The sequence below is a fragment of the Pseudochaenichthys georgianus genome, chromosome 6, assembly GCF_902827115.2.
Source record: "Pseudochaenichthys georgianus chromosome 6, fPseGeo1.2, whole genome shotgun sequence".
NCBI lineage: Eukaryota > Metazoa > Chordata > Actinopteri > Perciformes > Channichthyidae > Pseudochaenichthys > Pseudochaenichthys georgianus.
Window position 1 is genome coordinate 14741282 of NC_047508.1, and position 25283 is coordinate 14766564.

The 25283-nt window shown below is 40.4% G+C and overlaps 1 protein-coding gene across 1 annotated transcript in view; it reads left to right on the plus strand.

Moving 5' to 3' along the window:
• cdh13 (cadherin 13, H-cadherin (heart)) overlaps positions 1-25283 on the plus strand; it is a 480217-nt gene that overhangs the window by 126406 nt on the left and 328528 nt on the right. The window contains exon 3 of the mRNA XM_071203466.1: positions 20230-20441. Coding sequence (XP_071059567.1) covers positions 20230-20441 — 212 coding nt within the window. The remainder of the gene's footprint in view (positions 1-20229; positions 20442-25283) is intronic.

Below are 25283 nucleotides of genomic sequence, written 5' to 3' on the forward strand. Positions count from 1 at the left end.
CGGCCAGGGCTCCGAGAGGCTTTTTCTACAAACACCCCCCACCAAACATGATTACTCCTCAAAACAGAACCGCCTTTAGCATTCTCTATAGCATCACTCACATGCCTTAATTAAGCATTCCTTAAGATGTGAGTCTAGAAAATATACAAATGTGGAGAGGATGCTACTCTCCAGGCTACGCATTGCTCACAGTTAAGACTTCTACTTTATATTCGGCTGCAGTCGGTGGACGTGGAGCTCTCCTGGCTGGCACCAGGCCCAAGGCATATTAACTGCTTTGAGCCCCAAAGACCTCCTTTTTGGCACGCTTCTTGTCTCTCGCTTGTGTTGCCTCGGACTTTATCATTGAGGCAATTTAAAAGTACTTGAATTCTGATATAGCCTAGTGGTTTTAGATAAATTGGACAAATGGAACAGCTCTCTCGTCTTTTTTTATTCTTGCTTCTCGGCTCTGCTCCCTAAGTTCATGTAATAAAGTTTGCCGTCCTTCCTGCTTGGAGCAGGGAATTTGTTGCACCACAAACACACACTATAAGAATATATTTATTTTTCATCAAATACTCCATCATGCAGCCTATGAAAGGAGTTTTGTGATTTATTCGAGGCTTTAAAGGTTGCTTACTTCATGAGCTTCACTTCATTCAAATGTTGCTCATGCTGATACACGATTTCCTTCTCCTTTCCAGTCCGCCCACTTAATGCATTACTTACTGCATTCTGTTTTCCACCAGCACATCCCCTCAACCCTTTTGGGATGTCATTGAGTACCTCATAATGTCCCCATACTTTAGACGTGCAGCTATCAGATGTTCCCTAGTAAAGAAGGGAATAGTAGGACTAGCGGCCTTATATTTATAGTAGGAACATATGTTATCCATCTGGTTATTAGCATTGCCCAGTTTCGGGGCATGCTTGCCAAATGTGTTCTTATCTTGTGGTTTTTTGCTTAAATTAGAAATGAAATTATAGAAGAAATACCCTGCATGGAGATGGAGCAGTTTGTGAACATTCTCCCTGTACTGTGAGTTAAGAAGAGCACAGTGTTGCCCTACTTACTAATTTTGGCAATGTAACCTGCCCTACACTACCCTTAACCCACCACCCCCCTCTACTCAGTGCCACCGTAAGCATCCACGCCCACTGTCATCCAGAGACTGCGGGATGCCTGGATTGATGTTCCCCCCTCGCTTCTCTCTGCATGGCAGGGTGCATATCCAGATCATGCCACTCTCATGCCCGTAATGGAGCAGCATTCATTACCTTCTGTATCAGCAGTCACCGGGACCTGCAGCTTCTTTTCCGGTGTATTTTTAATTTGACCATAAATCAAGGTGTGCTTTTGACAAATGACTGTAATTACAGGAAAGGCCATTACTGGTATGCAAGTGTGTGTGTGTGTGTGTGTGTGTGTGTGTGTGTGTGTGTGTGTGTGTGTGTGTGTGTGTGTGTGTGTGTGTGTGTGTGTGTGTGTATATACTGCTACGTAAGTTCGTGGGCGGGTGTTTTTAACTACAGTATGTTTGCAAATCCGAGCCATGTATGTATCATATGTATCAGTGGCATAGTTTCTGTTTGTAACAGATGGTATGGGTAAAGAGGTGAATAAAGAGATATACAGGACACATGTGGGGTCCCCGGTGCACCTGTCTCCCAACTACAGTCAGCCTTATGTGGGTCAACTTGTGACTGGAAGCTGCTGGTATATGGCAGTTAGGAGGGGTGGGGTGCAAAATTGAGGGAATAATGTCCCAGAAAGAGAAGTAAAGGTGATTGTTTAACTACACAGTTACCTTGTATGTGGGCTGCTGTATGGCTCTTTTTACATTCAAACTAGGCTTTTTACCACATCCGTTTCCCTCGTCTCAAAGTAGGTTTTTTTTACGTGTTTGTGGTTAGAAGCGTGAAATAAGGTCTATGGTTAAATAAATGTATATATTATGTTCTCCAACATAAAATATGTCATTAATTACCCAACTCGTGAATATCCAACGCTTCTATGTGTCATAAAAACGGCGGTTGCTAACAAGTGACGAATGCAACTGCGTTTAGCTTAGTAGTGGTGGTGGTGGCCATGCAACCGTGATGAAGTTTGTTTATAGCGTAGTGTTAGCTTTTTACCTTTAGCTTTTTGTCCAGGCACTTCTTTGCCATGCTAACTTTCGACTAGGCCTACACAAATGTGTCATCGCTAAATCACTCTCTTAACTTCCTTTCAGCGCTGTTTTGCTCTCCTTTAACTCCTGAGGGAAATACATTTCTCTGCTTGGTAAAGTGCAGGTAGCTCACATTTTGTTATTTTAGCTTTTTCACTTAAAACATATGCTGACTGCAAACAAAATAATACCATGAAAGAGTTGAGGGTGAAAAATTGAAAGCCGATTAACCTGAACGAGCAATAATACATAGTGATTCGGTCTGGGTTCTCCACTGCAAGCAAACCATTGTACATAGTCATTTAACCCATTGTTTATACAGAAACATAGTAGCCACAGAAGCATAAGTGATCTCATGAGGTCATGTTTCAGTTTTGTGTGTTGTGTTGTAAAGTACATTAGTTGACCTAAATTGATGCTAAAAGGTAACTATTTGATTATACTTATGGTATTACATTGATCTTGTATGACATTCAAATGGATATCTCACCTTTCTGTCAACACACCTGCTGCTTGCTGTGAATTGCCACACACACACACACACACACACACACACACACACACACACACACACACACACACACACACACACACACACACACACACACACACACACACACACACACACACACACACACACACACACACACACACACACACACACACACACACACACACACACACACACACACACACACACACACACACACACACACACACACACACACACACACACACACACCAGCAGCAACCCTGAGAGGCTGTGTAAAGCCTGCAATCAAAGGCCATCAGAGGCACAGGGACCCTAGTGCCAAGACCCCATCTGCAATCATCGTGCAATTGGCAATCATCTGATATACTATCTCTTTCTCTCGATTGCCTTCTCCTCTGTTTCCGTCATTTGTCTCTCCCACTTTCTCTTTCCGTCTTACGCCCCCCTTTCACTCTTGCTTCCTTCCTATACTCGTGTGTCATCTCTGCCTAACCTACTTAACAGGAAATACATTTACATTTCTGATGCAAATTGCAGTACATCTGCTAGTGGGTCTAACAAACATCAATCACAGCAGTCCTGGAATGGAAAATAAACTCCACATGTTGAATTAAATGCAGGCTGTTCACTAAGAGAGTGTTCATCAGTTAGTAACATGATGTTTTTAATTGCAGCTTTCAAAGCCTTTAGGGTACAGATTCTGGCAAGCAGATAGGAGCTGTCAGGATTAATATTACATTATTCTGACCAGACGTTGGCACATCTTGACTGGGAAAGAAAGTGATGACCTGACATGATCAGAGACTGCAGTCAATCAGGGCCGTTTACATCAGCTCAGAAACATCTTTGCAGATGTTGAAAAGCTGCACCATTCAGGCTTCATCATCAGTGGCAAATTCATCGGCTGCTTGGCTACCAGCTGAACGGAATCATCCAATCATATTCATCAATGTGCGCAACTTGGCTTTTAAAACATTACTCTTCTTGTTGATATGCTATAAACCAAATATCTTCAAGATTTTGACAATTGTAGTCCAACGTACAGTATATGTATTGCTAATGTAGAGGTTTCTTCATAAAAGTGGAATAAGTCCTCCCAGCAGAATCATTATTGCTGCTGTGACATTTTGAGAACTATATAGACCAATGTATTTGTTGGTGTACATAGCCATGGTGTACTGTAAACATGTTTATCTGTTCCCTAAAGTAGGGTGTTCTAACATGGTGTCTATGGAGATTGCTCCCTTTTTGCAGCCAGCCTCCGCTACACTATTCAGCCATTAGACGAACCGCAGTGTTTGGCCCTTTACAATTAGCTTGAATGCTCAGCCCTGGAGGTTGTCGTTTGGTTACATCGCTAACCACGCATTCAAGGTAATACGCAAAAAGCTGCTGCTGAAGCAGTTATATATTACTGGATGAATTAGATCAAATTGGATTATAGGTCTGCATTGTCACTCTGGGAGAGAAATACACTTTGTACTGACCTTGGAAACTTTCAATTAGGCACTGGTTTTTTGCTAGGATATGTTTTTAACAGCACTCAGGAGATCAATTTGTCCAGAAAACTCCACTGAGTACTTATAACACTGGTAAGGACCACTGGATACTACGTCGATAGCACTTTCCAGTTTTGACAGTTTGAGAAAAATATCAGATATGGTTTAATTTTTATAAGCATTATTAGTTTTTATTTTTTTATTTTGAAGATGAAAAAAATATGTTAATATAGGAGAAATTGCTCAGGATAATGGATGAATTAAAACATGAATTTTCATTCCCAGTGTTTCTCACATCCTGCAATTTTTGTGTGGTATAATTATTTGGAGGATATAATGATAACTTATTGTCACTGTGCAACACAGCGTTGTGCAACAACATGTGGGTGCTTTCCCATTAATCAAAAAGCCCAAACTATGTGTTGTTGTAGGCTGTGAATCATGAGTTCAGGTGCCTGAGGATACATGCTGAGAACGTGGCTGCTTGACCATGTCAGGTTGTTTGTGATGCTGATTCCCGTGAAACTAAAACCTAACTTGCTCCACCACAGTTCCATTGATGTTAAACTGCTCCTTGATTTTTGTTTTAGTTCAGAAGTAATATTTAAACAGCACTTGCTTACATGTCGCTTCTAATCCGGCTAATGATGTAAGTGTCATCAATGCAATTCAAAATCAGAGTGCTTGTCATGTCATGTGTGTACACAGTAGGGGGCTGAGCACAAAGCCCTGGGGCACTCCCATATTCAACACTAGAAATGAGGAGGTGTGATCGTCTATTTGAACTGCCTCGGGTCTGTTTGTGAGTGTGTGTAATATCCAGTTGAAGAGTGTGGTGCTCAAGCCCAGGGTGATACGTTTGCCATTCAGTTTTCTCAAAGAGAGTGTGTTGAATGCTGAGCTGAAATCAACATTTATTTTCAAGATGTGTCAGAGCTGAGTGGAGGGCAGTGGAGATAACATCCTCTTTGGTTGGCATGTACTTTTATGGAAATGTTTTCTTATTTTGATGTGAAAGTGGTGATACTGCATACTTTATGTAACAAAGATTAACCATTTGCGATTGTATTTGTCTTAACCTCAGGGCTATTGAAGCAACACAGATTTAATTAAAACCATAATTGTACTATAAATGTAAACATCAATTAATTTTACCATTTAGAACAATGTGTTTTACTGGTAAATAGGGACTTTAGTTCCTTAATTAAATAGAACGTGATATCATTATCTCTAATAATGAAGATTATCAAGCAGTCATTCATTGTCTTGTATGTACATGGTCTGTTGTAGGTAGTACATGTGTGCATTTGTCTGACAATTTGCATTTGTAAAACTAGGTGTTTGTATGTGGTAACATGCGGTTTTTCCTATATTTGAGGTTTGCATGCGGTTGTTTCCTCCATTTGAAGATATGTTTATTGTCTTTAAACATGGCATGGTCAGTAGCAGCTGCAGAGGACGCCCATCAAACAAGCCACAGTTATCTTTTTTTGGTTTGTTGCAAACAAACCATCCACGCGAGTATCTGAACCTCATTATGTTATAGCCCCTCTTGCAATCCCCTGTATAAATGTTATAATAAACATAGGTACTGTATGTTAAATGGATATATCCGCCTTCTTTCATTTATCTTTCCATTCCCACAACAATATACATAAATAAATGGCATATTTTGGACATAATTCGAATGGTGATTAATCATGATTAATTCATTTTTAAGCTGTGATTAATCTGATTAAAAACGTTTGACAGCCCTACTTTTTATATATAGATTTTTTTAGCTATTGTATTTCCTTTCTTTTTATTCTTTACAAATCAGGAAAAACCTATCAAAGGATTATTCCCACAACAAGCTGAATCTTCCCCAGTGTCTATTTTCCTTCCACCTTCATCTCTGTCCATCCCCTCTCTTCTGGCAGAATCACAAATAAAGTTATTTCCATTGAAACATGTTGCTTGATATCTGAATATAGCCCAACAACATCAAGAAATAAAAAACATATCTGAAAATAATTGATTCGTGCTTTCCAGAATGGAGAATCAGGATTGTCCCTGATGGTATTGTTTTTATGTTTTAATTTGTGAAACATTTATTTTAGCTGATCAAAGAGTCTGAAATAAGTATTTGGTCCAATTAACGTTCTGAATGAAGGCTTGAAATGTTTTGAGGGCATAACAGAAATAACAATTAAAAGGAACTGAAAACAAGATAATCTTTAACACTTATATTGAAAATATTCTTTAATGCAGAAGGGTTATCTGTTAACGCCCCAATTCCTTGACGGTGCACTTTGGCCTGCATCAACCAAGACTATACCTCAACTCGACCGGACGTTTGAAGTGAACTGTAGACTCATGCTCTGAGAAGATAATGATGGTTGCTGTCACAGAAGTGTCAGACTTACTTTGTGTCAAAAGTTTAGTTCTCACCCGTATGCTTCTTTCCTGTCGTTGGCTCTTGGCCCAGAGCCCAGCATGGCTCCTCTTGAGTGGCCAGAGAAAGTGCTGAGTAACTTGGCCGGAGCCTCAGGGGCTCAACCTGGGTGTTACTGGCCTCCTGAAAGCCTATCGATCTGCCTGAATGCTTGAATGCCTCACTGGGCGCCTGTGCGTTGCTGGATGTCGGCTTGTGTGTGAAAATTATGTTTGCTTATGGATTTGTGTGTGTTGGACCGTATTTCGTGTGTGTGTGTCTGTGTTGCCGAGGTGTTTGATTGACAGGTGTTACCTCAGTTGGCAGGAAGTGTTCTGCTTTTTCTTTCCTGCATGGCTGTTAAATGGTTTGGCAAATATATCCTTCTATGCTTTGGCAAACATACACTTTTAAATACAGCCATGAGCTTATCTGCAAATATCCTATAGATGCAGCGCTCCTTAAATCTGCCAATGGATTTTGCATTATTGAAGATGCATAAAGTCACAGCATATGATAACATGTTGGTGCCATCTGGTATCATTTATTTCTGTAAAATGTATTTAAAGATGCTCAGCCACACCCCCACCCACTATGCATATGAAAGGCTCCAGTATACTCATTATTTGAAAATCAAAGTTGCCTTTATTTAAAAATGCTATATGTGGGAATATCTAGTCAAAGAGGTTTGAAAAAGTCCTAAAATTGAAATCCGATAAAAAGATAACATAAGCTGTGGGCTTTATTAAAGTTAAAGCGAATAATACAAAAGGAAATAGATCATTTATAACCTATATACAAATATATAAACTGTATATACCTGGTGCAAAATATCATATATGTAATGTGCAAAACTGAACAGAACATATCATTATATTGTTATTCATGTAGTTTGATCAGATCAGCTAAAATTAATTATCATGATAAGGTAGAACAAGAAACAAGCAGGCACAGTTCTTGTTAACTATGCACCGTGTTCTTGTCAGAGAACACTGAATTATTTAGTTTTTTATTTTGTTATTCCATTTGAAACATCAGAACACAATGAAATGTCGCTAAATCCCTGAGGCAAAATCTGCAGAACTTTAGACTTGAGAAAAGTGTGTATAAAAAGTTTAAAAAGTCCTCGTGGCAGCCCTTGAGCACTTTGACAGCAGGACAACCCTGAGTCCTTCTCAAACCTCTGGGCAGAGCGTCAGGTCTGTGAGTGTGGACATTGGGACAGGGCCATAGACATACATAACATATGAAAATCAACCTTACAGTATGACATTTTACATATATTCATAGTTTTTTAAATGACAACAGTTTGATTGGGAATTGGGGCTTTCAGTTGTCAGCATGCAGCAGAAGCAGAAACAAAATATAATGTTGATAGCTCGGTTACATTTAGAAGTCAACAGAGTACACAGCACTGCTGCAGCAGACAGCGAGTGGTCACTGACACTCTGTTTATGACTCAGAGCCTCTTCTGTTTCTCCTGTAGCGCCAGATGGCCAGTCAATTGCAATCATATGTTTGAAAGGACAGGGAATGATTTTTGACCTCTGGAATTTATTTTGGCTCCGAGTTCAAAATGGTTATTTAAGGGGCTGATTTTGAAACAGTGTGACAAACTGCAAAACAATTTCACACGTTAGTTTGTGTTCCCTCGGGACATTTGTCATCTCTCCATCGCCACTGATCCCTCCATATCAATATTCATCACGGCGTCATGCCTCAGTGACTGGTTGTTGAATTTATTAAAATGTTTTGGCTGACATGACAATGTCACTAGAAAACTGGCGTGTAGTTTGAGGTCATCCAGTCTGTTTTACTGCCTTTCATTTATACTTTTCTGATTAAATCTTCTTAATATTATCGCTTTATATCTGGTTTAGTAACGATGAAGGTATGCTTTTTTTTGACAAAACATGCATAAACTAAATGCTGCAAATAAACAAAACGCTGCAAGAAACGCGAACACAAAACCAACCAGGGGACACTTAAAAGGGATGAACACAGCTGGGACCTGAGCGCTTGTTGACATTTGGGAAATATGAAGTTGGCCAATTGTCACTATCTCAGAGTTAGTCTGTTTCATAGTTGTGTTTTGTCAGTATATATGCAATTAATAGGTGAGTTCACATTGTTAGAATAAGCCAACAAAACTATTCAGCAACAGCTGACAGCTGGCCAACCCCCGAACAGCAAGCACTTCGATCCCAGCTGTGTGCACCACTTTGTGTGTCCCCCTTTCTGTTGTGTTGTATGCTTCTTGCAGACTTGTGTATTTGCAGCATTTAGTATTTGCAGTGTTTTTGTATGCATCACATCTGTTAAACACTGCACATTTTTCCGTCAAGTTGGTGAATGTTTTCTAAATGCTGTGCACGTGTTGTCAAGTTAGTAAAGATGTTTCTTCATATGCAAGTGTTTTCAAACATGTGTTGCATTACTTTTGCAACTGGAGCGCATTTCTCCTAATGGAACTAATGTAGGTCACTGTTGCGTGTGCGACTGTTGGCCACCATGATTTGTACTATATAGCTCCGCAGCAGATCGACCAGTGTTTAATCTATCTATATCTTACTTTAAAGACTTTGCCCTGCAACTGACAAACAGACAGCCCGACTGATTGAAGTTTGTTCCTGTGCTGAAAAAAATAAAACCTCGCTCCCTTCCTTCAGATCTGGTGTTGTGGTTAACCTTGTCAAGCAAGGCTTCAGGGGATCTCAATCGCAAAGATGCACCGATACATTTTCATTTTATTTCCCACATAAAAACAGGTTGATGAGAGCTATGATGGGTTTTTTTTTTTTTTTTTTAAATGGGAATTTAAATGAATTCATATTTAAGCAGGTGTAACCTTGAAACAGACAACTTCAAAGAGCGAGCCTGTAGGCCTAAACATTTCCAGTGGAGACAGCAGGATGTTTACTGTTCTGTCAGTGTTATGTTAACCTGTTATTTAGTGCGGAAAAACCTTGAAGAGTATATATTTTTCGCTGATGGGCTGCCTTGCTCACTGATGGAATTCATGAATTAATTCATTAGATGTGAGTAAACATTGTTTGCTTGCGTTTACCTTGCAAAAAAACATACTGTTTTTCCTGTCATTATCTGCCTCTGACCTCTTTATGAAGCGATGCTGGCCAGATTTTGTCATCTGTTGTCTTCAGTGTGTGACTGCATGTGAGCAACAGAGAGAAGGGATGCCTGTCTGCGACTTATTTTGCATCCTGATGAACGCGAGTGATTATAAAGAAAAGTGCTGCAGCCCGTCAGGGGAAATACACATTGTAATTATGGCTGAGAAAAGATGTTCAGAAAAACCTTGTTAAAGTCTAATAAGCCCCAAGGTTCTTTCTTGTTTGCGTTGTTTCGTCAAGGCTGAATATTATAATCGCAAACTTCCTAATTAAATAAAACTGGTAGAAAACCAAAAATGCATAGATGGATGGATAAATAAGTCACATTTTCCATTGTACACTGCAGTAATTTATTTCTGCATGCAGTCACAACGCAGTAGCTCCTCACAATGTGGATGGTTTAGAAATGATGCTCTGCAATTTTGCTTGACCTGGCTCTGGCTCAGTGATTTCTGCAACTCTGCTACCTTGATGCAGCTGGAGATCCACCTGTTCTACACATGCATCATAACATCTGGCCCAAACTAAGAAGCAGGGATGAGGCATGCTACAACTACGAAATATTTTAAAACCAAAGCACACAGTTTGTGCTGTGCTCCTTGAATACTTTTTAGAATTTAGGGCAATATAAGGTATGGCAAAGGACGTCCGTCAGTCCACCACTTTGGTCCTGACTAAAATAACACAACTATTGGATGATGTGATGATGATTGCCACGACATTTTGAACGGACATGTTACCCGTAGGATGAATTCTCATAACTTGGTGACCCCTTGGTTTCTTCAGTTGGATGAGCAGCAGTACAACGTTTACACTGAATGAATAGGAAATTAAATTGCATTTTGTACATGTTTGCATCGGAAAAGATGAATCATAATATTATATATCTCGAGGTTGCCATTTGTGCTTTTTGGTGAAAACCCTCACAAATCCTTGAGAGATTGCAATGCAATTTGGTACAGACATGCCAGTCCAAGTTATCAGTAACATTTTGAAAGAGAAACAAAACCAATTATTTAGGTTAAGGCAAAAATTAACATTTATTTAAGGTTGTCAACAAATATCTACTTGGTTGGCTTAAGGATACAATGTGGTTGGAATATAAAAGCCTCTAAAGGTTGGGTTTATTTTCTTGTATTCTTGTATTCAACCATGTAAATAGATGATAAAACCTACTAGTTACCCATCAAAAACGCTGCGTACACCTACACTGAACAAACTTAAATGTTTAATTTAATTAAATGTATTAACAGTCGAGTAACACTAAGCACTATTTTAACTGTTGGACTGTATGTGAACACGAGCTAGTTCATGTGGTGTTAATTAATTCTCATTTTGCCCACTTGGACCTCTGTGTCAGCTTTCAGTGAGAATAACATAGTACAAGACCAGTATTAGGTTCATTATATTGTGGAAATTGAATAAGGTGTGTGTGTGACTGTGTGTGTATGTGTGGCCTAGCATTACTATACTTGTGGGGACCTAAATATGTTTACACAGTCATGTGTCGGACTCGCCGCCGTTATGGGGACAACATGGAGGTCCCCATACGGGGAATCATTAATTTTAGGGTGAAGACTTGGTTAGGGTTAGGCATGTTTTGGTTATTGTTAAGGTTAGGATAAGTCTCCAGGAAATGCATGTAAGTCAATGTAATGTCCCCTGAAGTGATGTGTGTGTGTATATGTGTGTGCGTGTGTGTGTGCGTATGTGTGTGTGTGTGTGTGTGTGTGTGTGTGTGTGTGTGTGTGTGTGTGTGTGTGTGTGTGTGTGTGTGTGTGTGTGTGTGTGTGTGTGTGTGTGTGTGTGTGTGTGTGTGTGTGTGTGTGTGTGTGTGTAGCCTGGCGGCAGTGTCCTGGCATTCCTGGCCTGGACGCACTGTAACTCAGGGTGATAGCAAGGAGAAGATCCCCCTGAGTCTGAGTGAGAGCACAAAGCCTGTCTCTTAATATTTCACCATAATTACTTTCTCTCTCGTTCACTCCCGATTTCTCTTCGTTGTCTTTTTTAAGCTATACTGTAGCATAAAGAGTACGTGTTCCCACAGAGATACCGACTGCAAACAGCACATCATGAACCATCTCTGGTTATTGACTGTGACAACAAGGAGCCTCACAAATCAGTGTAACACACCATCAGATCACTAGCATCCAGTTCCATATTTAGCACAACGCCAAACAAAATCTTATCATGTACATGGGGACATGTGTTGATTTCCATTCAAATGAGACTGCTGTGGTACCAGATAGCTTCAACTATGCAAGGTTTGTAGAATGACTTCAACTCGGCTGCTAAGCTGTTAGTGAATGATCTATTTTGTAAGTGCCAGCTTATCATAATCAGCTTTTGCACATTTCTAAGCCGGTGATTCAACACAATCTCTGAACCTCAAGTAAATCATTTCAAGAATGTCATTCGTGCAGGGTAACTTCTCTGCTGTTTTGACAGTTTTTATTGTAGCTTAAAATAAAAACTAACAAAATAAATATGTTTCTGAGGGCAAAAGTTGTCAGTGACATTTTATAAAACACTCTCGGGGCACATAATGCGTTAGAATTAGCTAGCTTTCTTCTGTTAGCTGAAATAAGTTGCACACCATGACATAAAACAACCAACAACAATAATGAATGACAAAGAATAATAATTGACTTTTTTTAAACTCTGAAGTTATATGCAATTGTTTTCTAGAAGTGAAAATGCAGACAGGGTTGAACAGACAAAAGCCAATTCTTCAGGGAAAGTCAAATAGAGTATGCTCTCAGTAAATTAAGCGGCAGCATGTTTCCACTTTGTAGACACCATGTCCTCATGAGATCGCTAAACACGTTTTCCTGCCAGCAATTACGTTTATCTCTTGTTCACCTCTTGGATTCCACCAGGCGGTCCTGCCTGTGATTGGTTGATGCAAAATCAGAGTTTGTGAATACATTTCAGCACAGTTCCAACACAAGTGATCTTCTAGCAGAGCAGGAAACTCAACTACTGTTGGTATTGTCACTGTATGTTGTTAAATCCAAATGGTTTTCATGTATGTTTCATGTATATAATGGTGCTGCTTAAACTGTCGCCGTTGTGGAATTGAATCCATGATTTTGTTCATGTTTTTGTTTAATCGTACATCTAACGGCCAACCCTTGTATTAAAAGAGGCACAAACGCGAACATGTCCAAACAATACCCTCGTGCATTTGCTTGCATGCATAATCCCAGCTATGTAAATGTGAAAATGAAGCCACTGGGTAAATCAGAGTGGTGCGAAGCAAACAAGAGGTTTCTGGGAGGACACATTAGGGACACCCACGTATACATTATATAGGGAATTTTGGTTTTCAACTGGACCTATTTAAATATTTGTATTTGTAGTTTGTATAACTGCTGTGCTGAATCATCCCTTTACAGCATCAAAAACAGTTAATTAAAATATGTTTGTTACAAGTCCTAATATTATATAAACAGTAGATGAAAAATGTGACTAACCATGGAGGAACAATTGTATGTTCCAGTAATGTGTTTTTGTTCCTTTCGTTTACAGTAGGATCACAGAGTGAGGTTTAAAAGCACTTTGATTAAGTATACGTGGGAACTGAAACACACAAGTGCACTTTCAGGCAAAATATAAGAGAGTATAAGAGAACGCTTTGATTGCGTTGAAAAGATACACATAATTATTTAAAGGTGGCGTATGTAATTTATTTCAGAAACACTTTGTTATATTCCATGGAATGCTCTTAACATCCCGATAGCAATGAATGTCTTAAGTGCTTTGACAAAAAATCCATTAAAAAAATGTCATCTGTCGAAGCCGTAATACTGTAAAAAGTACAACCAATTGGATGGCCTACTTGCCTGTCAGCCTTCCATCGGGGCAAAAACTTATCTCGTGCCCTCATTGGTCATGTGCGCGTTCGTGTGTGTTGGAGGAGGGGCTCTATAAGGAAGTGGCAGATTTTTTCCGGCTGTGTATTTTCAAATTCTAGCGCACTCGAGCTGGTTTCTCCAAAATTACCTACCCCACCTTTAACTTCCATTATTTGCTTATCTTTAACAGTCCCCATGAACTCTCTCTGACACTTTCTCGGATCAGAAAGTAATTGAACTTTAGTCACCATTGAAGTGGACAGTGCCATACATCAAAACATGATCATGGGCCGCAGAACACACACACCTAACATGAGATTGGCTGGAGTCGCAATAAAGGTGGAGGTTGGGGGCCTTAATCATCTTTTAAGCCCGAGATGAAAGATCCTGCTGTCAGGACCCCCTAGTTGGCAAGATCCTTCAAACCGTTATCTTTGTAGCTAAAAAGAGCCTTGTTAACACTGAGTCCCAATACTGGGTCTCAGACAAAGCTCTGTGATAGGAAACTCTGGGGGAAAATGCAATTCAGGGTGTAAATACATTTTCAAAGGCGGCTCCTTCGCTAATGCCAAGTGATTATTTGAGAATGATGTTCTCCTGAGCCTTTGTTATGAGGCTGAGCACACTCTGCCCGGTAAGACACGTCAGCTATCAGCTCAAACACACCCGTGCTGCCACCTTTGAGATTACTCCTCTGATTCCCATCTCTGCCATCATGGAGACTTGACATTTAGTTACAAGACAGAAAATTGTCTTCAAAACACCTCAAAGGAAAACTTTGGTGTCTGACAGAGGAGGGGGGGCAGGGGGGGGAACAAATGGTTAGGTCTGACAGACAACAGAGTGGAGCCAATGTCAATATGCTTGGATGTCAAAATAGGTTGCTTTATCATTTCGAGGGAGAACATCTACATTGTTTATTATAAAGATGCTTTTGCTTAAACACTTTAACCTGTTAAGCCCGGGAGCCCCCGTGCTTTTATTTCACGAAACTGTGTCTCAGGGCTTCTTAACATTTAACAACTATTAATGTGTCATACCCACATAACGGGAAGAAACTCAGCTAACGGACGTTATGAACCATTTTAACGAAACAAAACACAACTCTAACGCCAAGCCTCTGAATTAGCACTAAGCGAAAGAGTGCTAACGCACTTAGCACATAACTCACAGTAGAAATATTGTATACTTCATAGGTTCTGCACAAACAATATATCATGTGAAAGCTGAGATTCCACAGATTACAATGGTATAAGTATCATCACTCCACGACCAAGACTCAGGGCAGCGAAGGCAAAACCAGACACAATTTAGCTGGCAAATGGCAAATACGTCTTACCTTTGCTGTTTTCTGATCAAAAGTTGTGTTCAATGGCATTACAACGCATACAAATGCTGCTGAAGGTTAATCCAATGTCTCTGTGTCACTTTGAAATTATTACTGATAATCCATCATACATCTTTGTAAAAAACGGAGAGAGCTACAACCTAGCTTCCGATTTTGGGCGTGCTGGCTGCGCATCACTCTCTTCACCAATGGTAATGTTTAGATGTATTTTAGGAACTTCCCCTCGATTCTATTGGCTCTAACGGTTCAAAAGAGATGTCAATCATCAAAATTAACCGATGGGTTCCAGAGATATGGAAAATCCACCCAAATGACCCCAGAAGTGTGGTTTTGTTTTTCTAAATCTCTCTAAAAAGGTCAAATTTCACTTGTTTTGCATCAATCTTGATACAGGGTACTTATTATATGTTATAGCTTGGAAGCTTTTAGTCTACCATCCCATCATTCAAGGGTGGTTTTCACTATAAGTAATGGTTTTCTTTTGGACGGAAACTATAATGTTCAATCTGAATTTACTTTAAAATAAAATCATCTAATGACAACAATAACAGGTATCTGCATTTAAGTCTAAGGTACACAATCCCTGAAAATGTCTTAACTTCTTGTTTTAAACTTAATTAAGAATTTATAGTCATATGTTGATGCCATGAAAGCATGTGGATAGATCTTAAACTGACCATGCTCTTTGGTGAACCACTTTCTGGAACATTGGCCATTCACAGGCTCCATGGGAGGTTTATAGCCTGAAAAGAGCTTGAATGTCAAACTTGCAGGAAAAATTGAACTCCCACCCACCCGCTCCTGCTCCTAAAGAGTCGTCAGTGAGGGATTTTGGCAACCCTAATCCATGTTGTGCACACTTATTCCAAGCCTGAGCCAGCACTCAGAAGAAAGACAGTGGTGTGCGTGTTTGTGCGTAGTGGTGAGCAGGGTAAGTTGCGTTCTCTCATTGTAGCCTGACTTCAAAGCCGCACGCTCATGCTCTCCACTGAAATCCCCCTTTGAAATGCCACTGACACCGTTTGGCGGCGCAATTTGCAGGCTCTAAAGAGCGCACCCATGTTATTGAAATAAAACTGAGGCTTGTAATGGGAATGGAAATGAAAACATCTTTCATGCTTTGGCTTAGAAGTGAATATTGAGATGGAGCCTTGTTTCCCTGGAGAGTAGGCTGTTGACTTTGTAGCTCTCCCTCAGTGTCCATTGTAGCCTTGCCTCTCCTGTCATTTTTTTTCCCCACGTCCTCTATTCCTCACTCCGGTATTCAGCTCTTACCCTCGTCCAGATGGCAGAAAACGATACAGTCCGGAGGGAAGATTTTAAAATGTCTGCAGTGAGAGAGATACAAGAAGCCAGAATAATAGTCGCAAAGGTTAAGTGTACTAAATGAGTGCTTTGATAGACTTTAGTCTATTGATTTTATTGTCAGCCAGCGCTAACCATAGGCTTTTCACTTTGTGCTGCCGTGATCGTAGATAGACATACTAGACGTGTATGGATTGATGACTTTCAATCAGACACACACAGCCATTGCTTTTACAAGGTAAAGGGATGGGAATAGTAGGGAGACATATAGTGAGAGCATTAGGTGGTAAATTCCTTCCAGCTACCTTTTATCCGCTGTGATTAAGAAACATGAACAATACAAGTTACGGCACAAAAACAGTGAAACAATACGGGTTGCTTTTGTAACAATGTATCCCCTACTGTGTACTAATTTGCATGTATTGGGACTACCAGTTAATAACGCTTAATCACAGTGGGAGTTGGGCTTCCGAGTCACATCATTAGTGAACTAAAGAGATGAGATACTTATTCAAATAAACTAATACAAATAATAAACTGTCTGCCCCTTATGTAGTTAGTTTGTCATAGTGTTGCAACGCTATGTAGCCTTGTTTATAATGACTATGTTAGTGGAACTTATCACATATATGTTTCTGTTTTTTACACTATTAATTTGTTTGCATACTAAAAAAGGCCACATTCCTGACTAATTTAGAAACATCAGTTGTTATCATATGTTTACTTCTAGTGCAGTTAACTATAACATTCTCTAGGATTGTGTGGACAGCTAAAACTGTAAACATTGAGCAAACACTTGGATACAGGACGACTAAGTGTCAATGGCTGTGTAAGGTAGAGCTATCACCTGTGTATGTCAGATGTAAATTAATTGACATACGCATGGGTTGGGTCAAGGGCACTCCAAGCTGTCCCCATTCTCGTTGCATATTTGGTCCCCTACTGGCAGAACAATTGCAGACCACTGGGATCCCCTTTTTGACAGAATATGATGGAAAGTATGGTGATGATGAAAAAAGTTGCAACAACAGTCGGGGAACGTGTTTGCTCATTTATTAATCCTAGAGAGTTTTCGTGACAATTGCCAGTTTTTCTTTTCACTCGTGCATAGAGAAGATTGATTTGAAGCAACAAACTACATGTAAGACTTTATTACATCATTACACTAATGGTTTCAAAATACATTTGTATTTTAGGGTTACATGGGGACTACATTGCCATCTAAAGTACCTCTCAGCATTGTGGTAACATGTGTCATATTGTCCCAGACAAACCTACTCTTTGTCCCACCTTGTCACCATTCTTGAGCAGTCGTGAACATCTTAGAGATTCTAACTTCCAGCAACATTAGGTCCATAGGTCAAGTATTGCTCTAAAACGAGATGTTAAAAGGCAGCTCAAACATATAAATATGGGCAATTGACGTTTTTATACAAATACAAAATAATGAGTTGGTTTGAAAGAGAAAGTGTCAAGCCTTTGCACGAGACATGGAAGCTGTGCTTTATTTTAAGAGAGGTGCAACTGTTCCACAAGCTACACAGAGAAACTTGTTAAATCTGGGCTCAAATCTGAACCCATTCCTTCATCAGAAATACAGTATGTGAGCAGAACACAGAGATGAGAGATTCCCACATCATTGTGAAGGGTTTCCTTCTGCTGGCTATGAGCTACAATAGACTTTCTGTGTTATGTTAAACTAAAAGCATGACATCCATAATGAATAAGTAATGTATTGTCTTGAGTGCCCTTGTCCTTGTCCCAGTGGAGGGGAGAAACAATCTTTCCTATCTACGTTTTTGCTTGTTTTTACAATCAAATAAAAAGTAGTTTTTGTGGACAGACAACATGTTTTTCCAGAAACACTCGGCTGTATTGATAATCATCTCACATCATGTGCAGGGTTTACCCTGAGTATTTACAGGGCTTGGGTGCTGTGCAAATATCCAGGTAGTACTCCCCTAAGACATTAGGAAGGCTTTTGACTTTGAAATATGCAATTTCACTTCACTTTGGAACATTTGTATGATTATGGAAATAGCTTAAACGCAAAACGGTTTTGTTTTATAATTTATATTCATCTATCCAATCATATGATCATTGGTTAGATCCCCAGCTTCAGCACTCAACATGTCGGTGTGTGTCCTGATACTCATATTGGCATTGCAGTGTGTGAATGCATCGTGCTTGTCTCCTTGGAAGAGGTGGGACTTTTTAGAGTAGCATCTGTCTCGGCATGAATGTGTGTGAATGGGTATACGCTGACCTCTATATGTAAAAGCACTTTGAGGGATAATAAGACTAGATAAATAAATATGTTGCAGGCCATTTCAATACACAAAAGCCTGCATAACACACTACAGTAAAGTGGACCTATTGTGCAAAATGCACTTTTTGATATATTTTATGCATAAATATGTGTCCCCGGTATCAGGGAACTCACAAAGTGTCAGAAAACAAAACCCTCTCTCTTTTCCTCTGTACCCGCATCTCAAAAAATAAAATAAAAGTGGGGTGCTAACAAGCAGATCCAGAATTTTCGCTCCTATAACGTCATTGGCGACATCCGGCCGACGTGACACGTCCCAACCTATGGTCTCCGTATACAGTCGCAGTTGTGTGTCTGTGGCTGCATCTCACTTCGTTTAAATGAAACCTTTGCTTCCCTCACTTGTGTCGTTTCCCTGCGTTTAGTCCCTCCCACCAGGGAAGCATGGAGAGACGCAAGGAAACCACGAGAAGCAGGGAAATGAGTTTTAAGAGCAATAGGACGTCCTAACGTAACCCACTTACTGTGTGGTTTTCAATGTCATTGTTAAATATATTATCCATTAGGGTGGCACAATGGGATGTCACTCTACTGGGTCTGGTTCTTTTCCGAAATAGGCTCAGACTATACATTGTATTGATAAATTCATCAAAGTGTTGTGCTTGTTAGGATCAATCAGGTTAATATTAAAATCTCCACATATGAAAATAGCTTTGTTATTTATTTTAGAAAACATGCCCTCCATCCAGTCTGTGAAAGTTTCAATGCTTGACCCTAGCGTCCTATATACAGTATACAGCTGATTATTTTGTTCCTTGTAGATTTCAATTGTTATACTTTCTAATAGGTTGTCATACTGTCCAACACACTAAAGTGCAGAGTTGTATCCACATAGATAGCAACTCCTCCTCCTCTCTTATTTGGTCTATGTTTGTATCTGAGCTCATATCCATCCAGCTCAACGTCTATGTCCTTTTCGTTGTTGATTCATGTTTCAGAAATAGCAATTGTGTTGAATGGTGAGTCATGTTGCACCTGCTTTATCCATCAACATGTGTACACATCCATCCAAGAACACCCAACAACCCCTCCCTTCGTGTTCCGTAACAGCAGGAAGCTTCACGGGAGGCCGAGGTAAAGAGGAGGTGAAGGATGAGGGAGGGGAGGATCGTCAGGCCTGAGGGTGGGGGAGGACATGGGGATAGTGTCACGAGACCAAAGGAAGTGTGTGAGAGAGATAAAGAGCGGATGAACATGATTAGCAGGGATAAAGCTCGCTAGAGTCATTGGCGGTATCTCCTTTAGTCAGACAATACGAGCTCACACGTGCACGTGCCACATGCATCTGACTTTAAGGTGACACTCTTCTCCTCCTGCACCTTACATCCTTTCTCCTCTTGCCACTGCATTCCATTGCACTCTCTGTACAGCCGTGCAAAAGGGAGTCAGACACATTAATACGTCTACAATGCGTGCAATGGGTCATAAATATTGCAGCAGGCTTTTGAGAATAGAGATCACTGACTTGTATTGTAGCTTAGCTGACAGAGCCTTTCAGAACATCCTCCTCTTTCCTCAGGGTGTGTGTTTATCTTCAGGGCATCTATTTATATCAGCTTTTTTAGTTGGCAACCTCTTTAAGTTCTCTTCTTTACGGTGCAGCGAATACCTCGGTGACTTGTGGTTTGACATTTCGGTTTGTAATTTGTGAGTGAAATGAATGAAGACATAACACCTACCCTTTCCGTGTGTTTCTTTCAGTCGAGTTTGATGACTGCGCGGGGAATGAAGACGTGAAGTTTGAGGTGTCGGACCCCAACTTCCACGTCAATGAAGACCTGAATCTGGTCCCTCAGCGAGATGTCCTGTACAGCCGGCCTATCCTGTCCATCCATGGGCTGAGTGCACATGCAGACGACGTGGCACAGGTGGACGTCACTGGACTGCCAGTTCAGCCGCCGCACACTCTCAGGGTTAGTACAAATTGCTGTGGGTGTGATTTTATGCGTGTGTGTTTTCTTTATTTACACATCATCAAAATTGAAAAGGTTACTGTAATGTAGTTTAACCAGACACAATATAGCTCTGATTAAATAACTATGTCCCCGTGGGGAATAAGTGGATTCATGAGCTGCTCTCTCGTTTGATATTTAAGGGGAATACACTTGGTTTTCTTGCCAGGATTTAAGTTACAAGGTTGATGCTGCAAAAGGTAAACTTAACTTGGTCCAAAGGCAACAAAATGGTCCCAATACTCACTAATTACACATTAGCTGCCGGACTATATATTTGCCAGAGGCAGTAACTTCCTGGAGCCTCCACTGGGAGACACTCAACCAAGAGAAGCATCTGCGCCCAGCCAAGGAAGAATTTAACAGTCCGGCCTGTAACAATGCTGAATAAAATATTTGGTTAAGTTAATAAGCGGTCTTTAGAAGGGCTAGTGGGTGGATTTTATAATCCCTGGATAGACCTAGACTATTTTTTGCTTTTTCCCCCCCATCTTTACTCTGAGCTAAGCTAACTGGCTGCCAGTGGTAGCTGAACATTATCAGAAGTGTGCTCATTAAGGACACAATTATTATCACCACAGCAGAAATCCCATGTGTCACGCACTCAGCTGTCTCTCATTGTGAAAGGACATTACCCAGGTAAACATAACCTGCATACTGATAGAGAAGAAGCAAGTAGACTGTTCTTTTAACTGTTAGACTGCTATGTTGTTAAAGACATATGTGTTAAGTTATCCATTTCCTGTTCCTTTCATTTACCTGGAGGTTATTTGTATGAATACACATTGTAGTTTGAGTGTCGGGTTAGGTATTCATAATTAATCTGTAAGGAAGGTTCTAGTCAGGTTGTTATTTTTGCTGAATTCACTGATTACACTCCAGTGTTTAGAACACCAACATACACCACCACCCTCACACACCGGCGTTGTGGCAGACAGATGAATACGATTGAGGAACTGTAGGCAATGTGTGCAAATGTCCTCACTCCTTTATCCTTCAGCAAAGTCTTATAAGCCTTTATGTATAACAATATGGTTTGGTAAGCAGGGAAAGCGTGCTCAGAGATGTGATCACGGGCACTGGAGGGTAATCCACATCACTTTCATACATTACTGATCGTTAAAGCAAATAAAACACAACACATTTAGAGGCATCTGGTGTCAGTCATGTTTATGTACATTTTGATGAATTCTTATCACCAATAATTTCAGGCTCGCTCATAACCTTAATTATCCACAATTACCATAATTGCAACACCTCAGAGAAGCCATATACTGTAAGGCAGATGGGAAACACCCATACTATAATTTTAAAAACCAAAATCACATTAAGAATGAAGTGAAAAGTAACCTAAAATGCATATGACCGTGATATTGTGTCATTTTAAGTTAAAACAGTCTATTTCAAAACACGTGGAGGTTTTACAGCCTTAGTAAAACACCACAGGGTAGAGCACAGAGAAGGTGATTGATGTTACATCCACCAAGAGAACCATATAAGAAGTTTAAAATAATGAGTTTTGATTTACTAAAGAGGATCACGTGAATGCCGCTGGAGGAGGCGAGGAGAACAGATGCTGCTGTGCTCTGCCATGCTACAGTGAGAATACCGAATACCCCCCCCCCCCCCCCATCACCAGAGATGTGTGAGCTTGTGCATATGGCAAAAAAACAACCGAGCCCAGCACTAAATCTGCAGGTCGATGATTTATGGTAGACAGTCTAAATATATTGATCCAGATTACTGACACTTAAGGATGTTTATCTGTCGGAAAGGCCCTTAACACTTAAGGAGTGTCCAAGGGAAAGTGAAAGACTTTTATAAAGGGTCCACTGTGGGTTTCACATTTTACCCGTGCTCCAAGCCAGTCATTAGTTTGACTTTAAAAATAAATCGGGTCCACTTAAACTTGGAAAAATACCAAATGCGGAGCCATTTATTGTGTTTTTTAGTCATTATTCATGCGTGAGGTCATAAGGAAAGGAGCAGGGAAGGAAACCCTTCTACAGGGCAACATAAACATGAAACATTACACTGGCCACTTCCAATTATGTGGGAATTTGTCCATTAAGCCTGCACCCCAACACTGAGCTTTGTTTCCCAGCAAATGTGTCCTTTTGTTTGTGTAATCTACAGCAATGTATTTCTGTAAGCCAGCAAATTGTGCTATATAAAACTCTGTGCACCTGAACAAACACCATTGTCCCTCATTCATATCCCCCATATACATCAGTCCCCCCTCCGTTGAGTCAAAATGCTCTAAGTTGATTAGGAAAAGTTTCCAGTTTGTGTTTCTCTCATTTTCTGGGAGATCATCTGTCATCCTGCTGCAGTGCTCGGTGTCCTGCTGCTTCAAGTCCTCAAGCCCAGAGCTTAATGAATGTTTCCATCCAGCATACAGCAGGAAGTGGCTCTCATTTGTTGGTGCCTATCACCATCAATTATTTGGTTAGCCAGTCCATGGGAGCTACCTTGGCAAGTCATTGAAGATATAAGTGAATTAGTCTTTTGGCAAATGATATGAGGGAAGTGAAGTTTACAGTGAAACAGTTGACCTCTGTGTGTGTGAGTGAGTGAGTGAGTGTGTGTTTGATTTCCATGAGACAATTTTTGTTTGTAAATTACTTTCACAAGCCTTTATTTTGTGCATTTAGTCAAAGCAAGAAGCATCTGTCCACGTCTTGGTTCATATATCTCTCAAATTGTTAAAGATATGTCCATTAACTTAAACAGACATTCGTGGTCCTCAGGAGATGAACCCTTGTGACTTTACAGACGCCCCTTGACGAGTTCTAGAGCAGGGGTGTATATTTACGCCCTAAGGGCCAGAACTGGCCTGTCAATGGGTGCAATAGGATGTCTTTGCAAGGTTTGAAAATAAGTACTTGTTTCCATTTTTCAGTTAAATGCACTGCTAACTAGGGCTGTGCATCTTCACTGGTCTCACGATTCGATTCGATTACGATTATCCTGTCAACGATTCGATTCGGTTCGATATCCCGGTGCATCACGGTGCATCACGATTCATACCAATGCGTTGCATCCTCAATTTTCTATATTACTGCACATGGCTTATTTTTCATCAATGCATACATGCAGTAAATACATATGAACTCTCTTTTTATTATTTAGAAAGTGCTTCAGAAATCAATTACATAAATGTCTTGACGTTAATTTATAAACCAAAATAAATTAATTGTATAGGTCTAGCCTCCGTGTGTGAAGTTGTTCCATTCTCAATGTCCTGAATGTGGCATCACACACAGGACTTGAGTCTGAACACAGCAGACAACAGGAGTATTTACAACAGCATATACAAACAAAAATACTGCATGTGGGTGCACACTTACATTCTCTGTCTTACTGTTACATAAATCCCATGAATGTATGAGATTAAATTAGCTTCATTATATCTCAGTGATTAAGTGAATAACAACGTTTCTATCGGGTCACTATCAGCCTGTCACTCATTATTTTCAGGGAGGGGGCGGGGCTTGGAGTAACGGAGAGGAGACGGTGATCGCGGAAGCTTTTTTCCTCCTGCCTTCACAAACTTTACACACGTAGGCCTATATATCGTCTGCAAATTGCTAGAGGACATTCATACTTTGCAATCCAAGACTTAATTAAATCCACCAAAAACCTGACATGATTGTAACGCGATTATTTTTGAAAAACATAAATCCCTCCCTGTGTCTCTGAGCCGCAGCGACATGCACGGAGTGATTCAGAGCGGGTCCTGCTGTTGTCGGTTCTGGACTGGTGTTCTTGTGTTGGTGGATAAAGCAGACTGCTCCGTGTTGCTGTGCCGCTGTCACGTATGTTCCCTGATCTCTGCGTCACCGACCGATTTGATATTAAAGTGACAGAAAAAACGTTATAGTAAAGCCGCGGCCGGAAAATCAGGAAGCAACGTTACTACTCTATAACCGATTATCTTCCGTCACTGCATCGAGACCGAATCGTCCACGTCCGCATCGCAATTCATCGTAGAAACGATTATTTTCAACACCCCTACTGCTAACCTTTGTCCACTGGGTGTTGTCCTGTCCAGATGAGAGTAGTAGGCAATATGCTGGCTATGCAACACACTCTCACTCCCTAAGCGTCCAATAGCGACGTTTGGTCAGTGTCCATGGCGTCCAATTGTGACGCTCCTAGGCTCCTTCAGCGTCATAAAGGGACGGAAATAGCTTTCAACTGATTGCAATGTATTCCCATCTGCGTCGGGATTTGACGCTCATGGAAGCACGGCATTCGTTTATGCCGGCTGCCCTTAAAGGCAATGTGAGCATCCATTCCCATTGGATAACGGAGAATTTTACACCCGGAAGTAAGTACTCCTCTTACTGTCGATTGATTTTACAGTGATATCTGCACTACTCATCGACTAAAAAACACCAGATTATCCTTGTTAATTACACAACATTGATTGGTTTAAATTGTGTGCAATGCTTTTGTATTTTTCCCCTTCGATTCGGAGAAACAAATATGTTTTCTGAGTAAAGGATGGCAGAAGACACTACACTACCCAGAATCCCCAGCTATCGTTTGGCCTACACCATGTGCTCTGTTTGACAAACCCCGTTTTTTTCACCATTCATTCCTATGTCACGTGATCTTCAAATGTCTCCCTGCAGAAAAAGAAAACATGGCCGAACTTCGTTTTATTCTAGGTGTAAAATGCCTATTTTAAAGTTAGTTTGGCCATTAAAATGCGTTTTGATGTCATTTGATGCGAGAAATATGAGTTTTTATTTCAGATTATGTGTGCAGTGGATGTACATGATCTTTAGTTTGCTA